Source organism: Pagrus major, chromosome 14 (genome assembly GCF_040436345.1).
Source record: "Pagrus major chromosome 14, Pma_NU_1.0".
NCBI classification, from domain to species: domain Eukaryota; kingdom Metazoa; phylum Chordata; class Actinopteri; order Spariformes; family Sparidae; genus Pagrus; species Pagrus major.
Genome location: NC_133228.1, coordinates 13,695,290 through 13,719,008, shown reverse-complemented (window position 1 = coordinate 13,719,008; position 23,719 = coordinate 13,695,290). Strand labels below are relative to the sequence as shown.

The window sequence follows — 23,719 nt, the reverse complement described above, 5'->3', positions numbered from 1 at the left end:
TGCCAGTCGCTACTGCTACTTCTGTGGCTGCTGAGAAATTCAATAATTCTAAAACAGGCAAACACAGCCTTGCTCACTTAACATTTGGATACTTGAATTTCCCAAGCCCTCTGAACTACCCACACTTGGTTTATTTTTTGTGAACAATAGTGCAAAACAAGTACATCAGCGTTGTGTCCTCTTAAAATGTGTTGTGCAAGACACTGAACTCCAGGCTGCCTACTTCTTGTGGCAAATTGTGCATGGGCATCAGATAAAAGCCCAAACATCTCAATCAAGACATCATCTCGCAGAGGCCAGTCGCCCCTTCCCTTCAATTTTCTTTTGTGTTACTGGACAAATTTAAAAGCCCACAAAGAAGGCAAAATGGAAAAACACTTAAATTGGTCAGAAAGTGGATGGGTTTGTGTCACTATGTGCTGGAAGGATGAGGGTCTAGGGCTATTAAACATTTTCTGTTGGTGCACTTTTGGTTTGCCACTTATTTTTATTTCACTGAACTTCCTTTTTACTGAATACAAAAAGTTTGCCTCTCAAAAGCAAAAAAAGATTCCTTTTTCAGAAAACGAGCAAGTCTTTTTCATAAAAATCCTTTACAACAGGAGTTAAAAGGATGATTTAAAGAGAAGTACTGAATTTCTAGACATTTTAAAAATGGACTACAAATCAGGACTGGAGACTGTATCAGCCCGCTGTCAGAGCTGGATGATGAAAAGTTGAGTGTTTCTAAGAAAACCATTTTGTTTATCCAGTAAGCACAAATTAATATCCAGCAGCTCGATGGTGAAAAACAGACACCAATTAAGTCATTTATCAAAATGTAAAAACAACACATTTTCAGCACAGCAATGCACTCTTGATTGAGAAAAATTAAGCCACTGGTGCAGGGAACAACTTCATTAAGACTAGAAACAGATGAAAAGAAGGGTGTGATTAAACAAACTTCTTTTTTACAATGGCGATCATTACAGTGGATAAAACTGAGGAAAATATAATTGACCGTTTCTGTTGAGATTGATTTCTCTTTTAGGAGGAGATGAGAAGAGAGTTGGGTAACAGAGAAATTACTTGAAGAGTCTCCTAGGCTTCATCCTTTCCCTCAGTCTCATACCACTTCTAAGCAGCAAAGAATAGAGACACGCATACACACTGTGAATAATGAGAAGTAGATAAAACACAAATGCTGCGAGATCAAAGTCAATTTCCTTAGTGATATGAAAGGAGAGCCAAGGAGAAACTGCACTTCGAGTATGAGTAGTGATTGATGGATTGGGCATGTTACAATGTGCATGTGAGTGTGTGTAAATGTGTGCGGAACGGACTGAAACGGCACTGTGTGCAGTCAGAGGCGATAAGAGGAGAATAATGAGTAGGAGACAGATGGTGTGGAAGCGAGAGAAGAAACCTTGGAGTGTCAGAATGTGAAAGCAAACCGCCGAGAAGCCTTAGGAGGCGTTGAGGTAATCAATGATTCTGAGCATAGGTTTGTGTGTTAACAAAACTCAGTGTGCACGGGTGCCTAGCTGGAGTCAGTCTGATCCAAGGGAGTCTCGGTCTGATCTGTACAAGTTTGCATTTGCATGTCAGCATATACAAAACCTCGGGCCCTGGCTCTCAGAGTCTGAGTTTACCTGTTCTGCCTATTTATTTTATTACTGAGTTTATGTGGAATTTTTTTTTTAATCTTTATGTTTTTGTTCAACTTTGATTTTCGGATTTTGAGAGCTCAGTTGAGTTTATAAATGTGTTATTCAGTATTTCAGATTTGTTTACATGTGTGCATGTGTCATGTCGCTCACCGTCGGGCTCAGGCAGTCGTGATAGGCAGTAGTACTCTTTGTGTGTGATGAGGTTGGGCAGGCCTCTGAACAGACTGCGGCACAGTTTACACTCGAAGATGGTGTCCACCTCCCTCAGCAGCATGTGCTTCAGCTGGCTGGTACCTGCATGTCAAGGAAAAGAAGTGAAGATTACTAACAGTGATTTAGGGAGAATTATAAAGACATTTACCATGTACATGCAGCAAAAGACTCCTAATCATGGTAGTGTTAGAAAGAGAAAGGAAGCACTTTTCCAAAGCTGATAAATTCCATTCTGTATAAACGGCCTGTGCATATCCCAATGAAGAGCTCATTGGCCTTTCAAAGGACTCAGATAATGGTGGCCTTCATACTGAGTACTACTTTTGCGTCACTGCTGTCATCTTCTTCTAATTTTTTTTCAGTCAACAGCAGCTGACTCGTGTTCAACTTCACTGCAATTGGTCCATACGGAAGTATTCAGCGCTTCGTTGGATATGTGACTCATACTTTACACAAAAAGTCCATCTCCTTGGCCTCTGTTTAAGTAGCAGCATGCATGTTACGCTCTGATGGACATTTTACTCACACGTGTTGGCATGCACATGTGCACACAGCCAACACACATTCATGCTAAATCACTGACGAAACACTGTTCTGGTGACTCATACAGATGTGAGTACCTGTGCTACTTGCTGTCACACACACGCAAACACACATTGTGTCCTCTCACATGTCACTTTATCCGCTTTATCCATCTATTGCTCTTTCGCCTCTGGCTCAATGAAGACACAATCGTAGTGTGTTGTAGCATGATCATGTACCACAACAGCAGGGGATAACCATGCTGACCCACAACATGACGGCCCTGCCTGAGAGCAGTGCCTACCACAGGCATTCTCAACGCTTAAAGAAGCTTTGGTCGTCAGGCTTAACTCCACATGTGGTGTGTATAGGCAACAAGAGAGGAAGCAGCTATTTAAAAAACTTCCACTTTGCATACTTTGAAAGCTGTAGTTTAAGGAAATGGAGCTATTTAAGCTAGTCTGATGCTGTGTTAATGCAAAGCAAGTATTTCCTACTTCTGTTTTACATTTCATTCATTGTGAATCCACTAGACGAAGTGCTAAAGTGATGGACTGCTGGAGACAGACTGCTAACATTATTTTCAATATAAATTGGTCTGCATCAAATACATTCTTCTTCTTTTTCTTGGCGGTTCAGTTTTAAATATTGGGATAAAGACACACAGACGCAAAAAAAACACGAGACACTACATGGAGACACAAACCTGAACGGAAGCATTCAATGATCTGCTGAATCCCAGACTTGGAGGTCTGCAGAGGCTGCTGGAGCAGAGGAGGATCTCCTGGCTCCACACATACACCTAGAGAGAGAGAGAGGGAGAGAGAGAGAGAGAGAGAGAGAGAGAGAGAGAGAGAGAGAGATTGCATTTTATCAAAGCGAGCAAATAATTACAAGAGAGCATGAAAGTCTTAGAGAAGTCACCCATCACCTGGGAATTCTGGGGCTCTGGTAAGACAAAAAGTATCTAACAGTTTGCTTAAAGGGTACACACAGTGAGACAATGAGGTCTGTATGGGGCAGTGATTCTCTCTGACCTCATTACCTCCTTGCACACACGCAGTAAAGGCTGACTATGAGAAAGCAGGTCATCTTTCTCCTCCTTCCAATTTCAGTATATCATTAAATATACCCCTCAGTCCTTAGTATTATCAAAAGATGTAACAAGGAAATATGCAGCACAGTTGTTACAGTTACTCATTCAGTCTTACAGTGATGCTCTTCAGACAACTACAGCTCAAGTGGGACTGTTGGCAAACATGCAATGGAGGGGCAGAGGCATGCTGATGACAAATTTTTGTTCTCAGTCCGACGCTGTTCAGAGCCAGAGCAGCATCTGATACTTCAGCTTGGATGTCGCACGGTGCCACTTTATCAGCAGAAGCAGGAATGTGACCCGAGGAAATGTATTGATGTGTATTGAAAATGTTTTTGCCTTTGCTCAATCTCAATCACGCAGGAGTGCAGGGTCAGCTGGGGAACAGCAATTCTGATGCTGGTAGGGATTTTTATGGTTTGTTTGATTTACTGACCTACTTTCGTTACTTTCGTTACTTTATTACTTTTAATCAATCGATTGCAACAATGATACTGTAAGAAAAGTAAAGCAATCATTCTTCTCATTGCTAGTTGCATGCAAGCTTTGTTGATCACATTATTGAACACAATGTTACCATGCTATTCAATAACAGCATGATGCAAATGTCTAAAAACAAAAAAAGAGCAATGTAACACAATTTAGAAAAGAGATTTTTTCTTTTTCCTTAAACTGTGTGGAGTATTTTCTAATAAAGCAGGTTGGCTTGTGTCCTGCCAAATCTTTTTAACATTCCTGACTAAAATACTGCAGAGCACACACACCACAAAAGATTCTGCAGATATTGCACAACTCAAAAGGTACAAAACAGATATTTCTGCCCGCAAGAGAAAAACAGAAAAGATATTTAACAAATATGCCTTTAGGGTGTCACTTTTACTTATTGATCTAAAACAAACAATTTTGTTTTTCCTTTGTGTAAAACATGGCACGAGTGGAGCTTTGGTTCCTACATTATTGATGAAAGCTGACAGTGTCTCCATGACCCACAATAGGCTACTCAGACTGCGGCTCGGTGAAGTGCCCTCATTCTAACTGCTTTCATGCATTGTTTAATTTCAACCTCCATCAATACCATCTTAACTTTTCATACAAGCAGAGAGGGCCACAAAAACAGACCAATTACTCTACAGACATTGTAATCACCTCAAATGCTTAAGTCTAATTTCTCACATCATATTGATGTGAAAGAAGGTGACAGCAAAATATCATTTGTGCTGCAATAAAAAGAGCCTTTTGTAAGATTGATGACTGAGACAAAGATCCAAATAAAACACTGTCAGTGTTTCCAGCTGTGACAGATGTCCACTGTTTTGCAGCACACACTTAAATTACAGCCCACAAACTACCATTTATGTTGAGCTAAGATGCACTCCTGTCAGTCAGAGAACAATGCTGTGTCTTGTTCATTCATAGCAACATATAAAGAAATGATTTTTGTCTGTTTGTTTTTACTTTTGTTCAGATAACAAGACTAGTAGCAGAGACATTGCATGTTAAAAGACATGTTGTCTCCACACTTCCTCCAAAGCACACACACAAGCACTCAAAACCATCACACAAAAAAGGAAAGAAAAAAGACCAGCAGACAGACTGACACCTCCAGAACGACGTGAAGGAAAGAGTGCTAGAAACAGAGAGAGAAAGCGATGGAGATTATGTATTAATGTGTGACAGAATGTGTTTCACTCGTACCCATCCCCCCACACCTCTCCGAGGCAGGCTACTATAATCCCAGCGGGGCAGGTCAGTGACCCGCCGACCTCCACCCCCTCGCTCCCTGCAAAAGGGTCAAAGATCAACCAATCAGGTTCGTCAGTCGAGGTAAACAGCTTCCTTTTACTATGAGTGGTGGAACTCCCTCCTTAGCAGCAGCAGTTAGAAATTAGCTCACAGTAGCAGGATTTTCACCTGAATCAAGACATGTACATTGCTCTTTGAAGGAAGGAGGAAAACTACGGTGGAAGAAAAAGCAGAGGATCACAGGCAGCAGAGCCAAAAGTAAAGAAAACAAACATGTCAGCAATCAGCAGAAAACATTACATCATCATAGCGCTAGACTTCAGGGCCCAGTAGTATATTTTATAACCCAATATCAAAAGTGTTTCTGTGGATGAAGTGGTTGCGCCTCAGATAGCAATATAATCATACATTTCAGTCATATCTCTCTGATCATCCTAGGCTTTTATTTTTCATTAGCCACATACCCAACACTCCGAAGAGGTAAGCTTTCCAAAATCCTGCCAGAGATAGGATTACTTGTGCAGCCATAAACAGAAAAGTTTCACTTTTATTCTAAGCCTAAGTCCATGTGCATCTTCTTTTAGCTAGTAACCAATTTCCTACTCAGTTAGTGGCCCGAGTCTGTTCACTCATCCCAAAGCTTACATAGTCGGAGTAAACATGACTTTCAAGCTCCATTTCTTCTGATGGAACACATCATTTGATTTTGTTTGGAGTACACAGACAGCCATACCCCGATGCTCTGGCAGTGAAGCTACACAGGAGGCTGACAGACAGTTTTAGCCTGTGGGTGGATGAGTCAAAGCAACAGGATGTGCAGAAGGAAGAAAACTTTACCGACCTGTGTTATGAGCATGGCTGCCGGCGCTGGTCTGCTGGAACCGCTCTTCAGTCTGGCAGCTCTGGTCCCTGGTCTCAATGTGAGTTTCAGGCAGCAGAGGGGGAATGGGCTTCCATAGGGGCTTGGCCACAGACTGGGAACCAGAGTTGCCTTTTTCCTGAGCTATGGAAGTTTCCTCCTGGTCCAAGTTCTCTGAGAGCGCCTCGGCTGAAGCAGAGGTCTGATCCGAGGATTGGACTTCTTCTTGGGGCTCCTCCTCTGGTGGTGGAGGCTGGGGGTCCGCCTGGAGCTGGCCTTCCTCCACCTCTGCCTGACCACCAGTCTGTGGAACCTAAACCAGAAAACCATGAAAACATGAGCTACAGAAAAAGGAGGATAAAACATATCCAAGTGGAAAAAGGACTCAAATTAAAACAACTATGTGTATGATTTTTATGGCATTGTGGTACAACTGAAAAGTTATGCAAATAAAATCATGGTGCAATTATTTTAAAATAATTTATTAATTTTGGGATGAGTCATGACAAAGACGGTAATTTTTGCATTTCATTTTCACACAAAAAGAATTATAACAATGATGATGATGTGCTTTTTTCTGGGGTCTAGACCAACAGACATGTTCCCTTACATCTGGAGAGTGTGATTTCTAAATTGTAGAATCTCTATAGCACCATAATGCTTAATTTATAATGGTAAGTTGTGACACATTTATTCATACAATAGTTAAACAAAACATGGATAATGTTTCTCTCTATGTGCTGCTTTCAATCCAATAATCTCAGTGTCCCTGGGTCAAACATCTGGGTGGTGGGGGAACCAGCATGTAACGCTGTCTGACCATGAATGCTCTCTTGATGCTACCACTGGATGGCACTAAAGTCAACATTCTGAAATGAATTCATGGTGAAAGAAAGACACTAACATTCTAGTTTAAAAGACTTTAACCGGAGATCATTACCATGCAATAGACTGAAAATTTCCTTTATACATCCTTCTATCCTGCTGCTGAACCAACATTAGTATGCTGCTAAATAAGATGGATCTGAGGATGTTATGATATGTTTCATGGTCATGATTGTTCAATGTGTCATATGCCTACTTTTTGTGTAAACTTCTTGAGCGGAGCTGCCTGAGGATGCAGAATGAATTTCAGTATAAATCAACAATAAAATCGTATCATATCGTATTTCAATTAGTCAGGCAACGAAAGTATGACTTACTGACTACTACAAAATACTGGAAACAAATACATAAAACACACACACTAACACACAGACACATGCACAATGTTGATATTTCTATCGTTGTAAGGACCCTCGGTGACATTATGCTTTCCTTAGCCCCTAACCGTAACCTTAACCATCACAAATAAATGCCCTACCCAAACCCATACCTGAACCTAAAACTATTTCTGACCTAAACCTTAAAATCAGGTCTGGACCGTCTAAAATGTCCTCACAATGCAGGTTTAAGTACATAGAAAGATAGCAATACAAGCACACAGACACAATCTTATACATAAAACGTGACACTAAACAAATAAATGCTGGCTTAAATTCCACAGAGGAAAGAAAACCCATCACAAATAAAATTAGTTGCCATCCCCTGCTAAAAAAATGTTTGTCAGAATGAGGGGTCACAGCAGGTGAGCGAGAGAAGGAGAGTGTGAGTGTGTGTGTGTGTCTGTGATTGTGTGGCTTTCCTGTCTCCTGAGCGTCCAGAGATTTTGTATGGGGGGACATTAACCTTGTCGCACACTGCTACCCTTCAGCAGATAAGTGACTCCACACCGACCCATCACTGTGCGCACATTTATCTGTGTGTGTAGCTGTGCCTCTTGACCAGACCTTCTTTCTCTCTAAATCCCCAATCTTTTCTCTTCTCCCACCCACCAATTTATCCTCATTTTCTCTCTGTCTGTGTCTGTCTCTCTCGCTCCTTGTGTCCCTGCCGCCCTTGAAGAGGGATAAATGACTCCCACCGTTCAGGCACATTACAGCACATCACCACAGGACAAGTGGGCCACTTGGACACTATGTCACACACACACACACACACACACACGGACACACAAACACACTCTGCATACCACGGCATAATCAAATGACCACAAAATAACTCAACAGTATGTTACACATGCTCAATGAAGCCATCTGTCCAATGCAAAACATATAACTCAACACAGCCAATGAACACAAACGGTTTGTTTGTGAGGAGATGGGAAAAATAAATAAACAAAGTGGAGGTCATTTCATCTGAAATCTAACACATCTACAGGTGCATCTGAAAAAAATTTAATATCATGGAAGAGTTCTTTTTTTTCCTGTAATGTAATTCAAAAAGTGAAACTTTCATATATTCTAGATTGATTACACATAAAGTGAAATATTTTTTTGGTTTTCATTTTGATGATTACGCTTTACAGCTCATGAAAATCAAAACTCCGGTATCTCAAAAAATTTGAATATTACATATTCGGTGCACCTGTATATATCTATGGCAAGCAAAGAAAGCATCAACATCCAGTCCAGTGCTAAGGTAACATAAATATCAGAGAGCATCACCTTTCAGTTAGTATGAATATCAGTCAATTATCAGCTATTCATGGTTGATTTTTTCTTTTCATTGGGAAGCAGTGAGCAGGGAGCTGGATAAAGGGTCCTGATTAGAGTGGGTGGACTAGAATTCCCACTCACTTCTCAATAAAACTACTATGTGGAATAAAAAATTAAATAGACAGGTGAAACCTGGATGAAAGAGGGTGGATCATAATTAATATGACTGATTCATTTTCTATAGTGATAAAAATAGGAATAATCCTGACATCAATGTCTTGTCTCATCTGTTACTTTCATTATGATCACATGACAGACTGTAATGATTTCTGAGCAAAGCATTAAATAAGCACCCACTGTCTCTGTAGCACTTCCTCGAATATGGATATGTGAATTATTAACAATGCAATGACTTTTATTGCATTGCCTGGTGTTTGGGCACAAACTGTTTGCCCCCTCATGCAGGTAAAGGCTGTGGCATTTAAGAGTGCATACTGTCATTTCCTTAAGCACAGCAGAAAAAGTTAGCCATGAATAAACAAACAAACAAACAAACAAACAAACAAACAAACAGGTACACGTTTCCATTTACATCTGGACTAAAACAAAATTTAAAAAGGGAGGACTAAATGTAATCCCCATCCAGGAAACGTACTTGTTTTTCTGACAGTGAAGGGAAGAGACTGGACAATAACATCCAGACATAGTTGTCTTTTTTTTTTCCGTACCTGTCTGCGGTGACATTGGGAGCTCTTCCTCCCAGCTGACTTCTGGGCCTTCACCATGCTGCCAAGACTGGCCTGCGGCACCACACGTTCACTTCCAGCACACACCTGTAACCTGCAACAACACCCCACATTAGCCAGGGAAAGGCTTAGCATAACACATTACAGAGGCTTCTCTTGTTACATTGTATTCATGTTTGCTTAAGTATGAATGTACACCTCATAGCCAGCTGTTACCAGCAAAAACAAAACTCTCATTGACTGTTCATTACATGTTCAAGCTGATTCATCATTGATACATAACATTACATAAAGTATGGCATCAATGATGTCCCACATAGATTCTTTTTAAGATTCAAAAGCAATGGAAATGTTACTCAATTCTTTTAACACTGTATTTTCATGTATCACAATGCAAAAAATATATACATATATACTTAAAATATATATATATAAAATATATATACACTCTTACTGTGGGGTTGTTTTAGTTTATTATATTCTTACATCCACAAATACACATACCGTATCATTTTAAACTAAATCAAAATTGAAAATTGAAAATAAATTAAACTAAAGTTAAAAGAAATGGCAAACTAAGTTTTATCATTGGATTTGACAACAAAACTCCACCTCTGTTGCCAAACTGTACACCCACAACACATTTCTGTGCAGAAAGCATGTATAATGCATTGGAAAACACACAGCAAACATAAGGACTTCATGTGTTTACTGGCTGTGGAGTGCTTAGAAACCACCAGGCGACGATCTAATTATAAAACAGCATTGAATATTTTAAGGTCACAGTAATGGTTTCCCACAATGCTAATTTGGCTGCTCATCATATTGCTGGCAGGACTATTAGACCCATGTTACCTGCAACATTACCCTGCATGAGGCACGCTATTCCTGTGCGCATATAAAATGAGTACACTGGCCTCTCTAACATAGGTTATGCTAATGGATACTGTATATATACACACACCTTCCCCGGAGCACCTTACACTGCTCAGAACACTGTTACTGTATGCATATGTGGATCTGGATTAAAAACATTTAATGACAAGTGTGTTTATGCAATAAGTGCTGCTGTAGTCAATATACATATATATACATACATAAAAGTGTATTCAGTAAACAAAGCACTTCTACTGGGAACAGTCAGGAACCCATCTCTGAAGTGCATACTGTGAGTTGGGAAATCCAGCTTAATTCTGATATAATACTCTGGTATACATATTTCTGGTGCATTAGAGAATGTGTCAGGATGAATCTTTAGACTTGTTTTCATTATGCTGTAACCCAACTGGGCAATAAATAAGAGGTCCCTGGGAAAAACTCACAAATTTAATCTATGAACTGACATTTATTAAGGTAAATTGGAGCCTAAACTTTAAAAAAAATGTGAGCTTCATGAGATTATGTTTTATTTATATGACAACATCAATGCTGAGAGAAAGACATTTGTTGCTGCCCTCTAGTGGCGGTATAAGTTCAAACAGTTTGGTTCAACTCAGCCACATGCACTTGACACCACGCTAGTGCTCATTTCCACTGCTTCAAATACACGCTTCAGCTGCACTGTGGCATGCTGAACAGCATCACTGTTTCCTCATTTGTTATCTTTTGTCATACCTACTAGCTACAGAAGACCAGCATTAGCTGTGACCAACATTAGCAAACAAATAAATAAATATAGTCTTGAAATTGACATTTATTGGTAATTTCTTCTTCAGTGGATACGTTTTAAATGTCCAAAGAGTCAAATGGTGGACCAAAATGAGCTGCAACTGAATAAATATAAGATAGGTAAAGCAATGTTCTTTAAATTAAAGATCAAGTCGCCACTAAGCCTGTGGCAAACATATATTTGTTACTTCTATGATTTTATGCTAAACTATCAGTAACAATGAAATGCTATACTAAAAGCGAGAAATCATCACTGTGTCTTACAACTATGGGGAAACTTAAATTCAAAATAAATAGAAAATCTGACAGAAAAGAAGAAACTCTCTCTTCCAAACTTTTGGTTTAAGAAAATTAGCTGCAAAGCTTGAACAGTGAAGTTACACGACTGTGAAAAGTGTGTTGGTGACCTCAGATGCCTCCATCCTACATCCAGTGTCATATGCACAGGCACATCCCTAATTTGTAATTCCACTTAACCTCCAGCAGATGGAGACGAAGCTCGAACCTGGAATGTTTTCCTAAGTTGAAAAGTTTTGTAGTCTGGAGAGGTCTCCAAACGACATAATGACCCAGAGCAACACTCAAGGGGCCACAGAGGGGTTGCCCTAACACAACGTACATCTTAATACAAAGGATGTGATTTGCTGCACTGTTTCACTGAGGCATGCACACTGATGGAGCTCTGCCTCCTCATTCAAGTAGCTGAAGCAGAGGAGCAGGTGAGCTCATTACAATTCAAAACAACAACTACACAACTTCACTCACTTAATTATCTGCCAGAACAATGTCAATACGAAGCTGTGTGTACATGAAAAGACAAAGGTCAGACTGCTGTTATGGCCCTGTAATGGGAAATTAAAAATACCTTGCGAGGTAACAGCTGTGTAAATCATGTTATCACACAGGTAGGATCCTGAACACAGAGGTATCACTCTGATTAGGAAGAGTTTCTGAATGGAATTAAAATCAGAAAAACACTTGTGCACCTGTTTTGTGCGCACTTAATCAGGACCGAACGAAAAAAGCGGCACATCCGTTTCAGTCGAGTCACTTGAAGGACTTGACATAGCTTAAAATTGAGTGTGAAAAAGACGTGGCTCAAAAATTTGAATCCATGACTAGATCTGATGTTTTAGTCAGAGTTCAACATGATTTTTAGTCATGGTGGCGAGGCAATTTGATCATGGCTGACAGTTATTACTGACGACTGCAAACATCACACAGCGAAAGCATCATAAAATAACACACAAAATGTCTATCAGGCTGGAACACAATAATTATGCATGATAATATTTGCAGTAAAAGCCAGGTGTAGACGATTTAAAATTTCAGATGGATATGAAAACACAGGCCTTTGTAGACCACAGTCACAGTCAAATACACTTAAAAACATGTCCACAGTTATCCAGGTCCAACCACAGATTGAGAATAGATTTTCCCAGGTTGCAGTCAAAAATCAAACTTGTTTAACATAATACAAATGTGAGCTGACAGTTAATGGTGATGTGTCTGTTTTGCACACACCCGTGCACACAGTTTGGACAAATCAGGATTATAATCCGACTTTAAACTGAATTGTGTGTTCCTGAATTAAAATGCTTTTCCAGACTTCCAGACCTCTGTCACAACTCTCCATTTTCTTTCAAATTCACATGAAACAATCTGCTTTTAATATGGAGGATGAACCAATTAAGAACTGTGTGATAACATGACAGCAGAGGCTACTGGCATGATGGAGCTGTCACTTGACAAACAAACACAACTGGTGTTGAGCCTCCATTGAAGGGAGTAGACAAGTGTAGTGGAATACAGTACCTAATCAAATGTGGGTAATGGAAGCTGTTATTAACTTGTATCATGCTACATTAATTTAGCAGATATCCTAGGCTACAAACCACAGTTGCCTCCAATTCAGTGTATAAGGTGAAGACAGAGAGAGATGCTACAGGTGGACTATGATTTTTGGACTTTATTCTTGAACCATTTTTTGAGCAGTTTTGCCTTTGAAATTTAACTGTAATGAAGACACAATTAATTTCAAACAGAGCTATTAGATAAAAAATAATTTATATTCTAGCAAAATTAAAAGCAGGCATATTAATGCATTATGCGCCTTCCCAGGCTCTATTTATACCAGGAAGGGAGATTAACACTAGCCATTAACTATAATGGGAAATTAGGACTTTGACCGGAAAGTCTGTCTACCTTACTGACGACTGCAGCAACCTCATTTAAAGGTTGTATTGCTTCATTTAAAAATAAATAGAGTTAATTTTAGTTGATGCAATACTTAAAGGTGATGATACATTTCAAACTCAGGTTAAATTACCTCTCAACATTGGCCTTAGCTGCGAGTGTGAGCTTGAGTGAAATTGGCGCTCAATTATGTGTTAGCTTGTTAGCTCTGTGGCCCCTAATGACCTGTTGAAGCTGTTTCTCAGCATTTCACCTCATGCATGCTGGGGAACACTCTAGCACCCTGTCATCCTGAATAGGAGCAAGTGGTTACAGGGAATATATATGGATCAGAAATTTCTGACAAAAGGACCCTTGAAGATGAAAAACTACACATAAAAACCTCTATGCATTAGGGACCGTCTAATGGAAACAGAGCTTTTACAGAAGTCAATGGGCCTCATGCAAGACCGTTTTTGTATTCTTATCATAAACCTCTCTTACTTTTTTCTGTGAGGTTTGCTCCTTTAACTGCACAAACTTGAATGTCACCTGTTCAGGAGGTGGTGAACATTTGTGAAGTTTGATCATTAGCATAATCAAAAATGTCACCCATGACTGAAAAGCTGAACTTTCACCCTACAAGCTGCATGTCAGCTGCTGTCTGAAAAAGACATATATAACAAATTTAGCAGTTCCAGTCGTCTTATTAGAGGAAAGTATTAACAGTACAGCTGTCGAAAACATAGGAGTTGGTGATCTGATAATTCTAGGTAATGATCAATCCTGAAGGCGTCCAGAATCTACTTTTCTGTTAAATCATAAAGATCATAGTATATAATGTCCTCTTCCTTCTGTTCCCGGATGAGATCTGCCTCACATGAACAAACAATTCAAGTGATGTAGCCAACTAGATGGCTATACTGATTGAACGAATTACTTCACATGGCTCTTCCTTGAATAATGCATCGTAAATAATTCAAAGTGAGATACAGCTAAAAGCATGAAGCGTGCAGCAGAACTGTATTCCCCCTCTGTTTTAGCTCCTGTCGCTTTAAGGCCCCCCTCCCTAATGTCCAGTCTCCTGTGACTGGCCAACTTACACATGCCTGAACCGGCACCACTAACAACAACAAAGCAGTTAGATTAAATCAATTCTCAAGTGCCAAACTACCTGCTAGGCAAAAATTAGGAAAAAGAGTTAAAGACAGGACTCCTGACGAGGCATTTCAGGCACTTCAGGAGTATTTTCTGTGGCAGAGAGGAGCTTCCATGGGTGCGGACTTTGACCTTTTTAACTTTCAAGACCTTTTACACGCAGAAGAACCTGTAAAACACACTGAAGGAAAGGGAAAATGAAAAAGCATAATAGGCCTCCTTTAAAAAGGTGCAAATGCAGAAATTCACTGACTTTTTCAAATCTGGCTATATTCTACAGTACATTTAAACATTTAGAAAAGAGATCGCAATTTAGACTGTAAATCGATATTGTGGCTACATAGATCATGACATTATTTTCTGGCTAAATCCCCCATCCCTACTGCCAACAAGGCAGCACTTTAAAGGGAAGGTCATAAAGAGGGAATGGCTGAGACTACATGAAGCTATGCTAAAAACGGCTTTATAAAGAAAAATGCTCCATGACTAGTATTTGACAATCACGGATATATTCAGCAGGAGAGTATCATATCCTACAGGAGTTGATTTACACTGTCAGGTGCAACAGAGGATGATAATGCAAAGTGATAAAGAATGCATAAGGAAATATGAGGCTGCTGTCGGAGAGAATTTTCCTGCTCTACTGAAATATCCTAATAAAAAATAACAAATCCTAAAACCTCTCAGAAAATCACATAATATAGTGAACAAAATTAATTTCAGTTACATATTTAAACTTGTGACTAAAGTCATCTGTGTTCAGGCATTATAATTCTTACTCAAAGCATGTACCATATGTACTCGACTTATATGACAGGTATATGACAGGTCTGGGCTAAGTACGAAGAAAACCGAATGCCACAAATTCACTTCAATCACCATTTAAGAACAAATCTGTTCGTACGAGTGGTTCTGAGGCCTGAGATATGTCTGTAACAATCACAGTAAGAAATGTTACTTTACTGCCTTCATTTACATCTACAGCTCCATTTTATATGGTAATCAACAGCTAGGTTCGTCTTGGGATTCAGATTCTCATTTGAGTGTGCCATGGCACTCAGAAGGTTGCAAATCCCAACCGAAGACCAACAGCAACATAATTACTTTGTTGAGAAGTGTTTCATAAAAACCTGACAAGCAGCAGTCTGCCGGTGCTGACCGAGGCTTAAAAACCCCAGCGTGGACAACCATCTGAGAACACATACAACAACACTCGCTTCTGAAGAGGCTTTATGTACTCCATTTACACTCACACTCCACAAGAGCTTCATACTCATGCTCATAATGTCGACAGATAACAGATTCAGGTTTTATTCCATTTCTTTGCAAATGTCAAGTTATTCTAAATATCAAACTCTGCCAAAGTCTTATCTGCTCCGAACTTCAACATACTAATGTTAAGGCATTAAATATTTGTAAAGCAGTGCTGATTGGTGCCCTGTCCAGACAACAACTAAAGAAGAAAGGATATTGTTCTGGATGTCCCATGATGTTCTGTGGAAGTGTGAGAAAATTATTCCTTTTTTCTACACAAGCTGAAAGACCAATTTCAAAAGATCAATGGGGAAAAAACTGATTTGAAAATAGCATTTTCTTCTTTCCTCCTCAGCATATTACTTGATAAACAACTGCTGCTGATGATGGTAACACTTGAAAAATGGCTAATACTGCATAAAAAAGATGAAGAAAATGAGCCTTTGTTGGAAATGAATGGGTGAGATGTGACAGAAATGCCTGAGGCACTTTGAAAAAAAATATCTGTGACTGACAATCCAAAGAATGTATCATTTAAACTCAGAAAATAATGCATTAACTTCTCCTGCTATACACAGTCATAACCATGAACAAATCTCCTGCTACCTGGTTACTCACCCAGCTTCAAGACTCACTCCATCAGCAGCCATTCAACTAAATCTATAATTTCCAAATGTAAAAAACTTTTTTAAGTTTATGTTTACACATTAACTGTTCTGACCAAAAATGCAACATCCTTTGCTTTATATTTCACAATTACACCTGACAATATATCCTCCAGTGCTACAAGCAATTATGTTTAGTTTTATATTCAGTGATAATCCATAATGAAATCAATTTGCCTGTGTTAAATTTGTCATTTGCCTTTCCAGAGGCAACAAATCAGGTAAATCCATGTCAGAAGAGCAAAACTTCCTCTCATGTTTCATCTTGTACAAGTGTGCATGTATATACTGTATGATGTATGTATACATTTAAATGTTTATGTGGCTCTCGAGCCAATAGATGTGGGCCTGCAATCCAATCACCACTGCTTTCTCTGTTATTTCCGATGGCTGTGTAGAGGCGATCTGACAGGACTTCCTCCTAATGGAGGGACTCTACACTCACTGACATGATGCTGACTGCTTGCAGACAAACCAGCCATACCACCTGACCACAAGATAGGAAGGGAACAGTGATGTGGCCTATCGACGGAGTTCCCCTGTAGGGTTAGGCGATGTCTACCAAACTGGAGTATGATGATGTTCACAATGAAACATCAAGACAGATGATGATGTTGTTATTGTTTCTTTGGAGCCTCGATGGGGCTAACCAGTAGCGCAACCCATTGAAGGCTTATGCGCAGAAATGGGGAGTAACAAAGTACGAATACTTTGTTTTTCCAGGTATCTGCACTTTACTTGAGTATTTTATTTTCTGACAACTTTACTTTTACTCCCTGCATTTTAACACAAATATCTAAACATTGATCCGCATATTTTTTGAAACAGGCTTGTTAGTTTAGTTCTAATGCATTTGAGGGGAATGTTGAATTATTTCAATTTTCCATCACTGCACGCCACCTTCTCAACATCACAAAACTGATTTCAACCTATCAGTGCATATCACACACGGCAGGCACAGCAAGATGGAAACAGGCAGAGAGGAAGACTTGAATGGAGAAAAGGCGCAAAAGTAACTAAAGCAGCGACACAGATGACATGAAGTTCAATTAGCTATGCACAGAAATGGCCTGTAACTTTTATACTTTGAGTACATTTCAGAGCCTGTGCTTTCTTACTTTTACTTGAGTGAAGAAGTTGAATCAGAACTTCTACTTTTACCACTCATTTTTTCAAGTATCTGTACTTCTACTTGGAAAGGATGTGTGTAGTGTTGCCACCTCTGATTATGCATGAGTAACTACTATTTTCACTAACGAGATTTTACCAGCCAAACAGAAAATGTATTTTGTGTATGGCCGGTGTTAATTTCCGACCCTGTTTGTCTGTTTGGCAGGGTGCACCCCCGTTATTGACACCATCATCCATCAGCCCAGCACTACTCCTTTATGCTTAAAGATATTCCTTTTCTCTGAGCATTTTCTACACACAGTATGACTGAATGGTACAGTTTATGATCGGTGGCTTTTATTAACTGTGGTTCTAGAAATGTTGGCAATCCAGGATATGAAGCTGAGTGTCCTGTTGTCAACTTGGAATATTAAGTCATATTTGACAAAAATAACAATATGCATATACAACCCTGATTCCAAAATATTGAAATTGGACGTTGTGTAAAATGTAAATAAAAACAGAATGCAATCATTTGTAAACAAACTGTTACCAACAATGGACTTTCAGAGTATTTCCAAGCCCATGTAGAAGCAATCATGAGTTTCACAAAGTGGTGAACCTTGTCCCATCCTTGCTTGTGAACAACTGAGTCTTTCCAGGATTCCCCTTTCATACCCAATCATGATACTATCACCTGTTACCAATTATCCTGTTCTGAACAGGTGTTTTTGGGAATTCCACAACTTTTACAGTCTTTTGTTGCTCCTGTCCCGACTTGTTTGTTTGAAACGTGTTACAGGAATCTATTCAGAATAAGCATATACTTGCACCAATCAATAAAACTGATAAGGTAACACTTTGTACTTTTTCAACTGAGTATATGTCAACAAGCATTAGCAAGTTATCACATTTAGTTTTATTTGTTTTCCACAGCGTCCCAACTTTTCTGGAATCAGGTTTGTACATAAAACAGATAGTAAACATATGTTCTAAAAACGCATTACGCTACGAAGTATGCCACCAACATTCAACACAACTTTTAAAGTCTCACAAAAAAAGTGAAGAGATTATGCTGTGTGGTGATGTTACATATCCAGACCTAATGTACCCTACATTACGTACATACATAAAGTATATTCAATAAAATGACACCACAGCTTCTCTGTGCCCAGCAAAAAAACAACCAAAAAAGGGGAATTTCCAAACATTCATCTGATCCACTGACTGCATCATGTTTTCCAGAAGGTATAACTATCACAGTTCTCTGACATTCAAACAGCACTTGAAAATGTTAAAAGCCCTTAATTTATTTGGCTGATATTTTCATATATAGTGTCCAATTGGTCTTATGTGACAACATCAGTGAGCATGTGCTCATGACCAGTCATGTGATCTTGCATACAAACAATTTGGTACTAAAAGTGAAAATATCACGCTACTTTATTATAGTAATGCCTAAACATTAATCACTGTGGCAACAAATCATTCTCATGAATTTCTTTGCAAATAGGGGAATACCCGGGGGCCCTCACACACACACACAAATTACACGTATATGCAGAGTTGTGTGCCTACATGCACTCCCACATTTCCAAGTTCTAGAAATACTGCTCAGTCTCCCAAACAGCAAATTTCACTTTCTCCACAGATTTCACAGCCCAACAAAGTTATAGATTGAAAAATATGCTGTTTTAAGGGTCTGCAAAAAGCTCCACTTGTTTTCCTGTGACAGCTTTCTTCAACCAATCAAACCGAAACATACTCGATGGCAGGAAAACAGGTATCAAACAGTTTGATTTGGCGAAATTTGTAATTGGATCTTCAGAAGTGGATATGAAAGGGAATTCTGCACTGTGCATTGTGTAAGAGCTGCAGCAGCAGAGTGTGGAAAGGGAGCACGGACACACATTTAAATAAATATAGCCATGGGAGATGCATAATGGGCATTTTCAGGGCAGGTGTGGATGTGCAGCCTATGATCTTTGAAATCAAGCCTCTGAAATCACACGTAAATGTATAATTAAACACTGTACATGGTGATGTCAACATGAGGCAAAAAAGCACCAATTAATGTGATATCCACAGAGCAGTGCTGGACTGATCTTTTCCAAGTAACCAGAGCATGTTTGGTCACAATGGCCAGAAAGTAGGCCCTTGTTGACAGGTGGAGCTGTGCTGGAGACTCTGTGTTCACCGCTGACACAGTAGGACAACTATGTAGGTAAGGCTTGTGCACGAACACTAACTGTTCAATGGGACCTAGAATTGTCTGACCGCTGCTTCCTGGCTTTCAGGTCATACACCTAACTGGATAAGTAGTGTCGCTGACTTACTTATCGTCTCGCTGACTCTGATTTTCTGGAGATATCTTCATGTCAGTCTCTCTGTTTGCCTCTCTGACAGGTTACAAGTTTATGGGTTCGCTGAATGACTTAACTTGCACACTGGTTTGATGAGGTGACTCAGTGACTTAACACAGCAGTGCTACATCATTAAACCAACTGAATCACTCTGACATCACTGAACTGATAGTTGCAGTCAACAGCCACTCTGGTAAAAAGAAAAAACAATGATACCTGGGGAAACTTTATCAGGGAAGAGAGCCAGCTAGTCTTGGCTGCTCTTCTAATAAGGAAAGACTAATCTCAGGTTGCTATAACCCAAAGCCTCATATAACGGAGGGCCAGTTGAGGCAGCCAAAAGACCTGCAAATGGGATGAATGCAAACAATAGTCTTTAATGTAAAGTACCTGAAATATGCAGGCCAATTCTGTCAACTTCAGGCTAATCTGTCTTTCCATTTTATTTTAGTTCCTTATAACCCACTTTGTTATCTACACTCATGTCCTAGTTACCCGTTCATATTCCTCCTCAAGGTTAGACTGGCCATCTCTACTGTGTCGGAGTTACTCAGGTAATGTGTTTTACATTTTAAGGGGGGTGGTGGGAATGTGCCAAATCTGAACTGATTAATTAACTTGACAATTAATGTACAGTAGAACCATTTCTACACCTGACCTCAGACAGAGCCACGTTCTTCTATACATAAGTTTCCAGTCAAACAATCATATACTAAACTAACAGCCACATGCAGGTCAGAAGTTGCACCAATGATCCAAACTCTCCACAGACTCGGGCCTTCTAGGGTGAATCTCTAGCAATCTGTATTCCTTCTTTTGCAACTATAACAATACTCAATACACTACCTGACTGCAGCTTAGCCCCATAAAACATCTTTACACCAGTTATTTAGATTAATTTCGAAAAATAAAAAATCTATGTATTTGCACTGTTTTTACAGTACAACTTATTGCACTATTTCCCATATTCATTTATTTTGCTCATATTACCTTTAAGTCTACTTTTATATCGTAATGCATACCACAGACTACATTACATCATATCACTATTATCATATCATTATCATATCATCATAACAATAGGTGTTATGGTACCAGCATGTCACCGATCAGACTGCATAACTGATTAAATATAAATTGTATATTTCCCCCACAACATAAGCCTATAAGATATTTCCATGCTGACTGAATCTGCACTTCCCAGTTTGAGATTTTCAGGACTTTCTGCCTCTTGAATAAGTTCTCTGGTCTCGGGCTCCGGTGGATGAAACCATGCGCAGTGCCCAAAAGCGCAACAGCAACAAATAAAACGTTCCTGGATAAAACGCCCTGCTCATCTCCATACCAGAAACGCGTGGCGCGCTGTGGATGTTCACAAACACGACGCGGATGTGTATCCAGTGTCCGAATCATAATCCAACCTTATCCTCTGCGCTGTTAATAAAGGTTTTACGGTCATATCATCAGGATCCAGTGGAAAGACATTTATCAACACATGAGCGACTCCACAATAGCCACATGCACCGAGCACCATGAGGGGAGGACCGGACGGATATACTCCTCTCCTGCTGGCCTGTCGAGCCCTAAAGCAGGTTTAGCCAGTGTGTGCACGCATCCACTTACGCATCCCAGGCAGGGCGAAGGAAACCTAACCATCCCGAATAAACTGCGCGATCTTCCGCGTTGATACGGAATCCCAAGTCGGTGCACTACTGGAGAGTGGAAGCGCACGGCGATTGTTGCCGCCCGGGTCCGTGTCTATTGGTTCCCTTTCAGCTGGGGCAGCGTCAGCACACACACACACACACACACACACACACACACACACACAGTCTCCATTTGCAACTCCATCGCCCCCCATGGGCGTGCGAGGCCGCGGGCTGTGACGCAAATGGCACTGGGTGATTTGCAAATGACATATCTTCCTCAATCAGTGTCGTCGCCGCGGGGACTGGTCCAATTCACCAGATATTACACACAGAAATATCCAACCGATGGTGGGTGACGAGTAAATAAAGGCGGATGAGCCGTTCGCTCTACGGGGATGCGGTTGCATAACTCAGGAAACTTAATAAAAATGTGCACGGAGCGAGCGATGTGCAGGCTCAGTGGCTGATGTTTTGTCGTTGTTTCGAGTTGATCGTGATGGCCTGTACCATAACACTCGGCACACGAATCAGTCCTCGACTTTTGGTCACAGGAGGAACCAAGCGGAGCGTATACACAGGGAACCGAGTGGCCTCGCTATGGTGGATGTGTGGTGGCCAGTGCTAGGACGCATGCACGTAGCTGACGGGGAAAGACAGGACAGCCGGAGTGGGACTTAGGACCGCATTCACAGGCCATAAAGGGCCCGCATGAATACTATTGTGCTCTTTTATCCAAGAGTCCCCAACTATTTACAAAAGGTTGGCCAACACACACAAAAAATATCGCGGCGAAATGGTGGCGGCGGTTACAGCAGCTGCCACTACGCTCTGCGCAAAGCAGCAGCACAATCATTGCGCAGCGCCGGACTTCCCCAGTTTTGTGCAAACTATGTGATTCGTCCGAAAGACTTTTATTTTTATCTCATTCAGGCTGTCCTCGTCTGGCGAGCGGCGAACCAGAGCGCAGGGCAGTCGCCGTTCTCATGGCACGATTTGCATCGCCCCCATTATCCCCGAAAATCTCTTTTTACACGCTTATATTGTCAGCCTAAAAAAACGCCACTATTTTTGGGCAACAAAGGGCCAGCTTGACTTGATCAAAGGAAAAGCCAAATACAAAATGCACCTTTCAAGCCGTTAAAGAGAGGCCCCCTCATAACGATTGCAGCATGGCAGGGGAGTGCGGCGTAAAAACGAGCTAACCCGAATAAAATACACACAAAGACAAGGTGCAGTACTGCCATAAATACATCCATCATCACCCTGGTAATAACACTAAACCATCCTCGGTCATTTGGATTAGCCTAGAGCCGGCGAGGATGGCGTTATTATGAATGTAAAACGCTGCGTTTTGCGGCTCCGTGCCACCTTTTCCAAGAAGCAGCTTGGCGCACAGGACCGGTGACCCTTCCATCTTTGCGCGTCCTTCTACCGAGCGAAATCACGAACTATCTCACATTTTGACGATTCGCTGTTGAATAAAACACATTGCGGTAGGTGATTTCCTCTTTGTGGAGCGAAACGCTGCACGTAGAGGCTGCTACAACTCTCTGAAACTATTCCTCTCCCCGCCGCGGCCAGGCAGAAACAAGAGGGCGATGACGCCATTTTCTGCAAAAACAACCATGCTCGGGAAGCCAGAGCGAAGGAGGTTTAACCCGCTCCGCAGCCATCCAGCGCCGCTGAATCGCACTAAAAACAAGTCCTTACCTTGTATTCGTTGGATGGGTGGTGGAATAGTGTGTTTGACGAGGTAAAACTGCGCGGCCGTGGCTACTTCTCGTCCGGAGCTTGTTTATTTCGCCTCCCAGCGTCCCCGGCTCACTCTGAACAAGTTCGTCTGCGAGCCGCTGTCTTTGTGCACCCAGAGGAGCCTCTCAGCATTAAACCAGTCTCTGCGCAAAGGTGCACCCTCTACGTCCAATTTCAGCTGGAAATGCGGGCACTTCGGGGCGACGGGGCGAACAAAATGAATGATCTGACCTCTTTGAATGAAGACGAAGTTTATGATTTTCGAGATTTTGAGCAAAGGCCACGGTTGTAGAGCGGATTTATCTCCCCAAAACGCGCAACCTTCTCGAGGACACAGAGCTCTCCACAAGAGCCCACGACGCAAACGCAAACTAAAACAGGAGGGGATACACCCTCCCAAAACTTGGAAAACTTTAAAAAAAAAAAAAAAAAAATCCTTACATCACCAATTAAATGAAATCCTTACACATGTGACTGAGTAACCATTTCAAGACTCGACTTTAAGTGATAATCGGAAATGTGTGGGCCAAATTAAACGCCCTTATATATAAATATGATGA

The 23,719-nt window shown here is 40.6% G+C and overlaps 1 protein-coding gene across 1 annotated transcript in view; it reads right to left on the bottom strand.

Annotated features, from left to right (window-relative positions):
• Positions 1-23,262, bottom strand: part of znf800b (zinc finger protein 800b) — a 28,776-nt gene extending 5,514 nt beyond the window's left edge. Inside the window, exons 1-5 of the mRNA XM_073481194.1 lie at positions 23,118-23,262; positions 9,348-9,459; positions 6,065-6,395; positions 3,091-3,186; positions 1,800-1,943 (exon numbers count right to left, since the gene is read on the bottom strand). Coding sequence (XP_073337295.1) covers positions 1,800-1,943; positions 3,091-3,186; positions 6,065-6,395; positions 9,348-9,404 — 628 coding nt within the window. The 5' untranslated portion in view covers positions 9,405-9,459; positions 23,118-23,262. The remainder of the gene's footprint in view (positions 1-1,799; positions 1,944-3,090; positions 3,187-6,064; positions 6,396-9,347; positions 9,460-23,117) is intronic.
• Between the last annotated feature and the right edge of the window lie 457 nt (positions 23,263-23,719).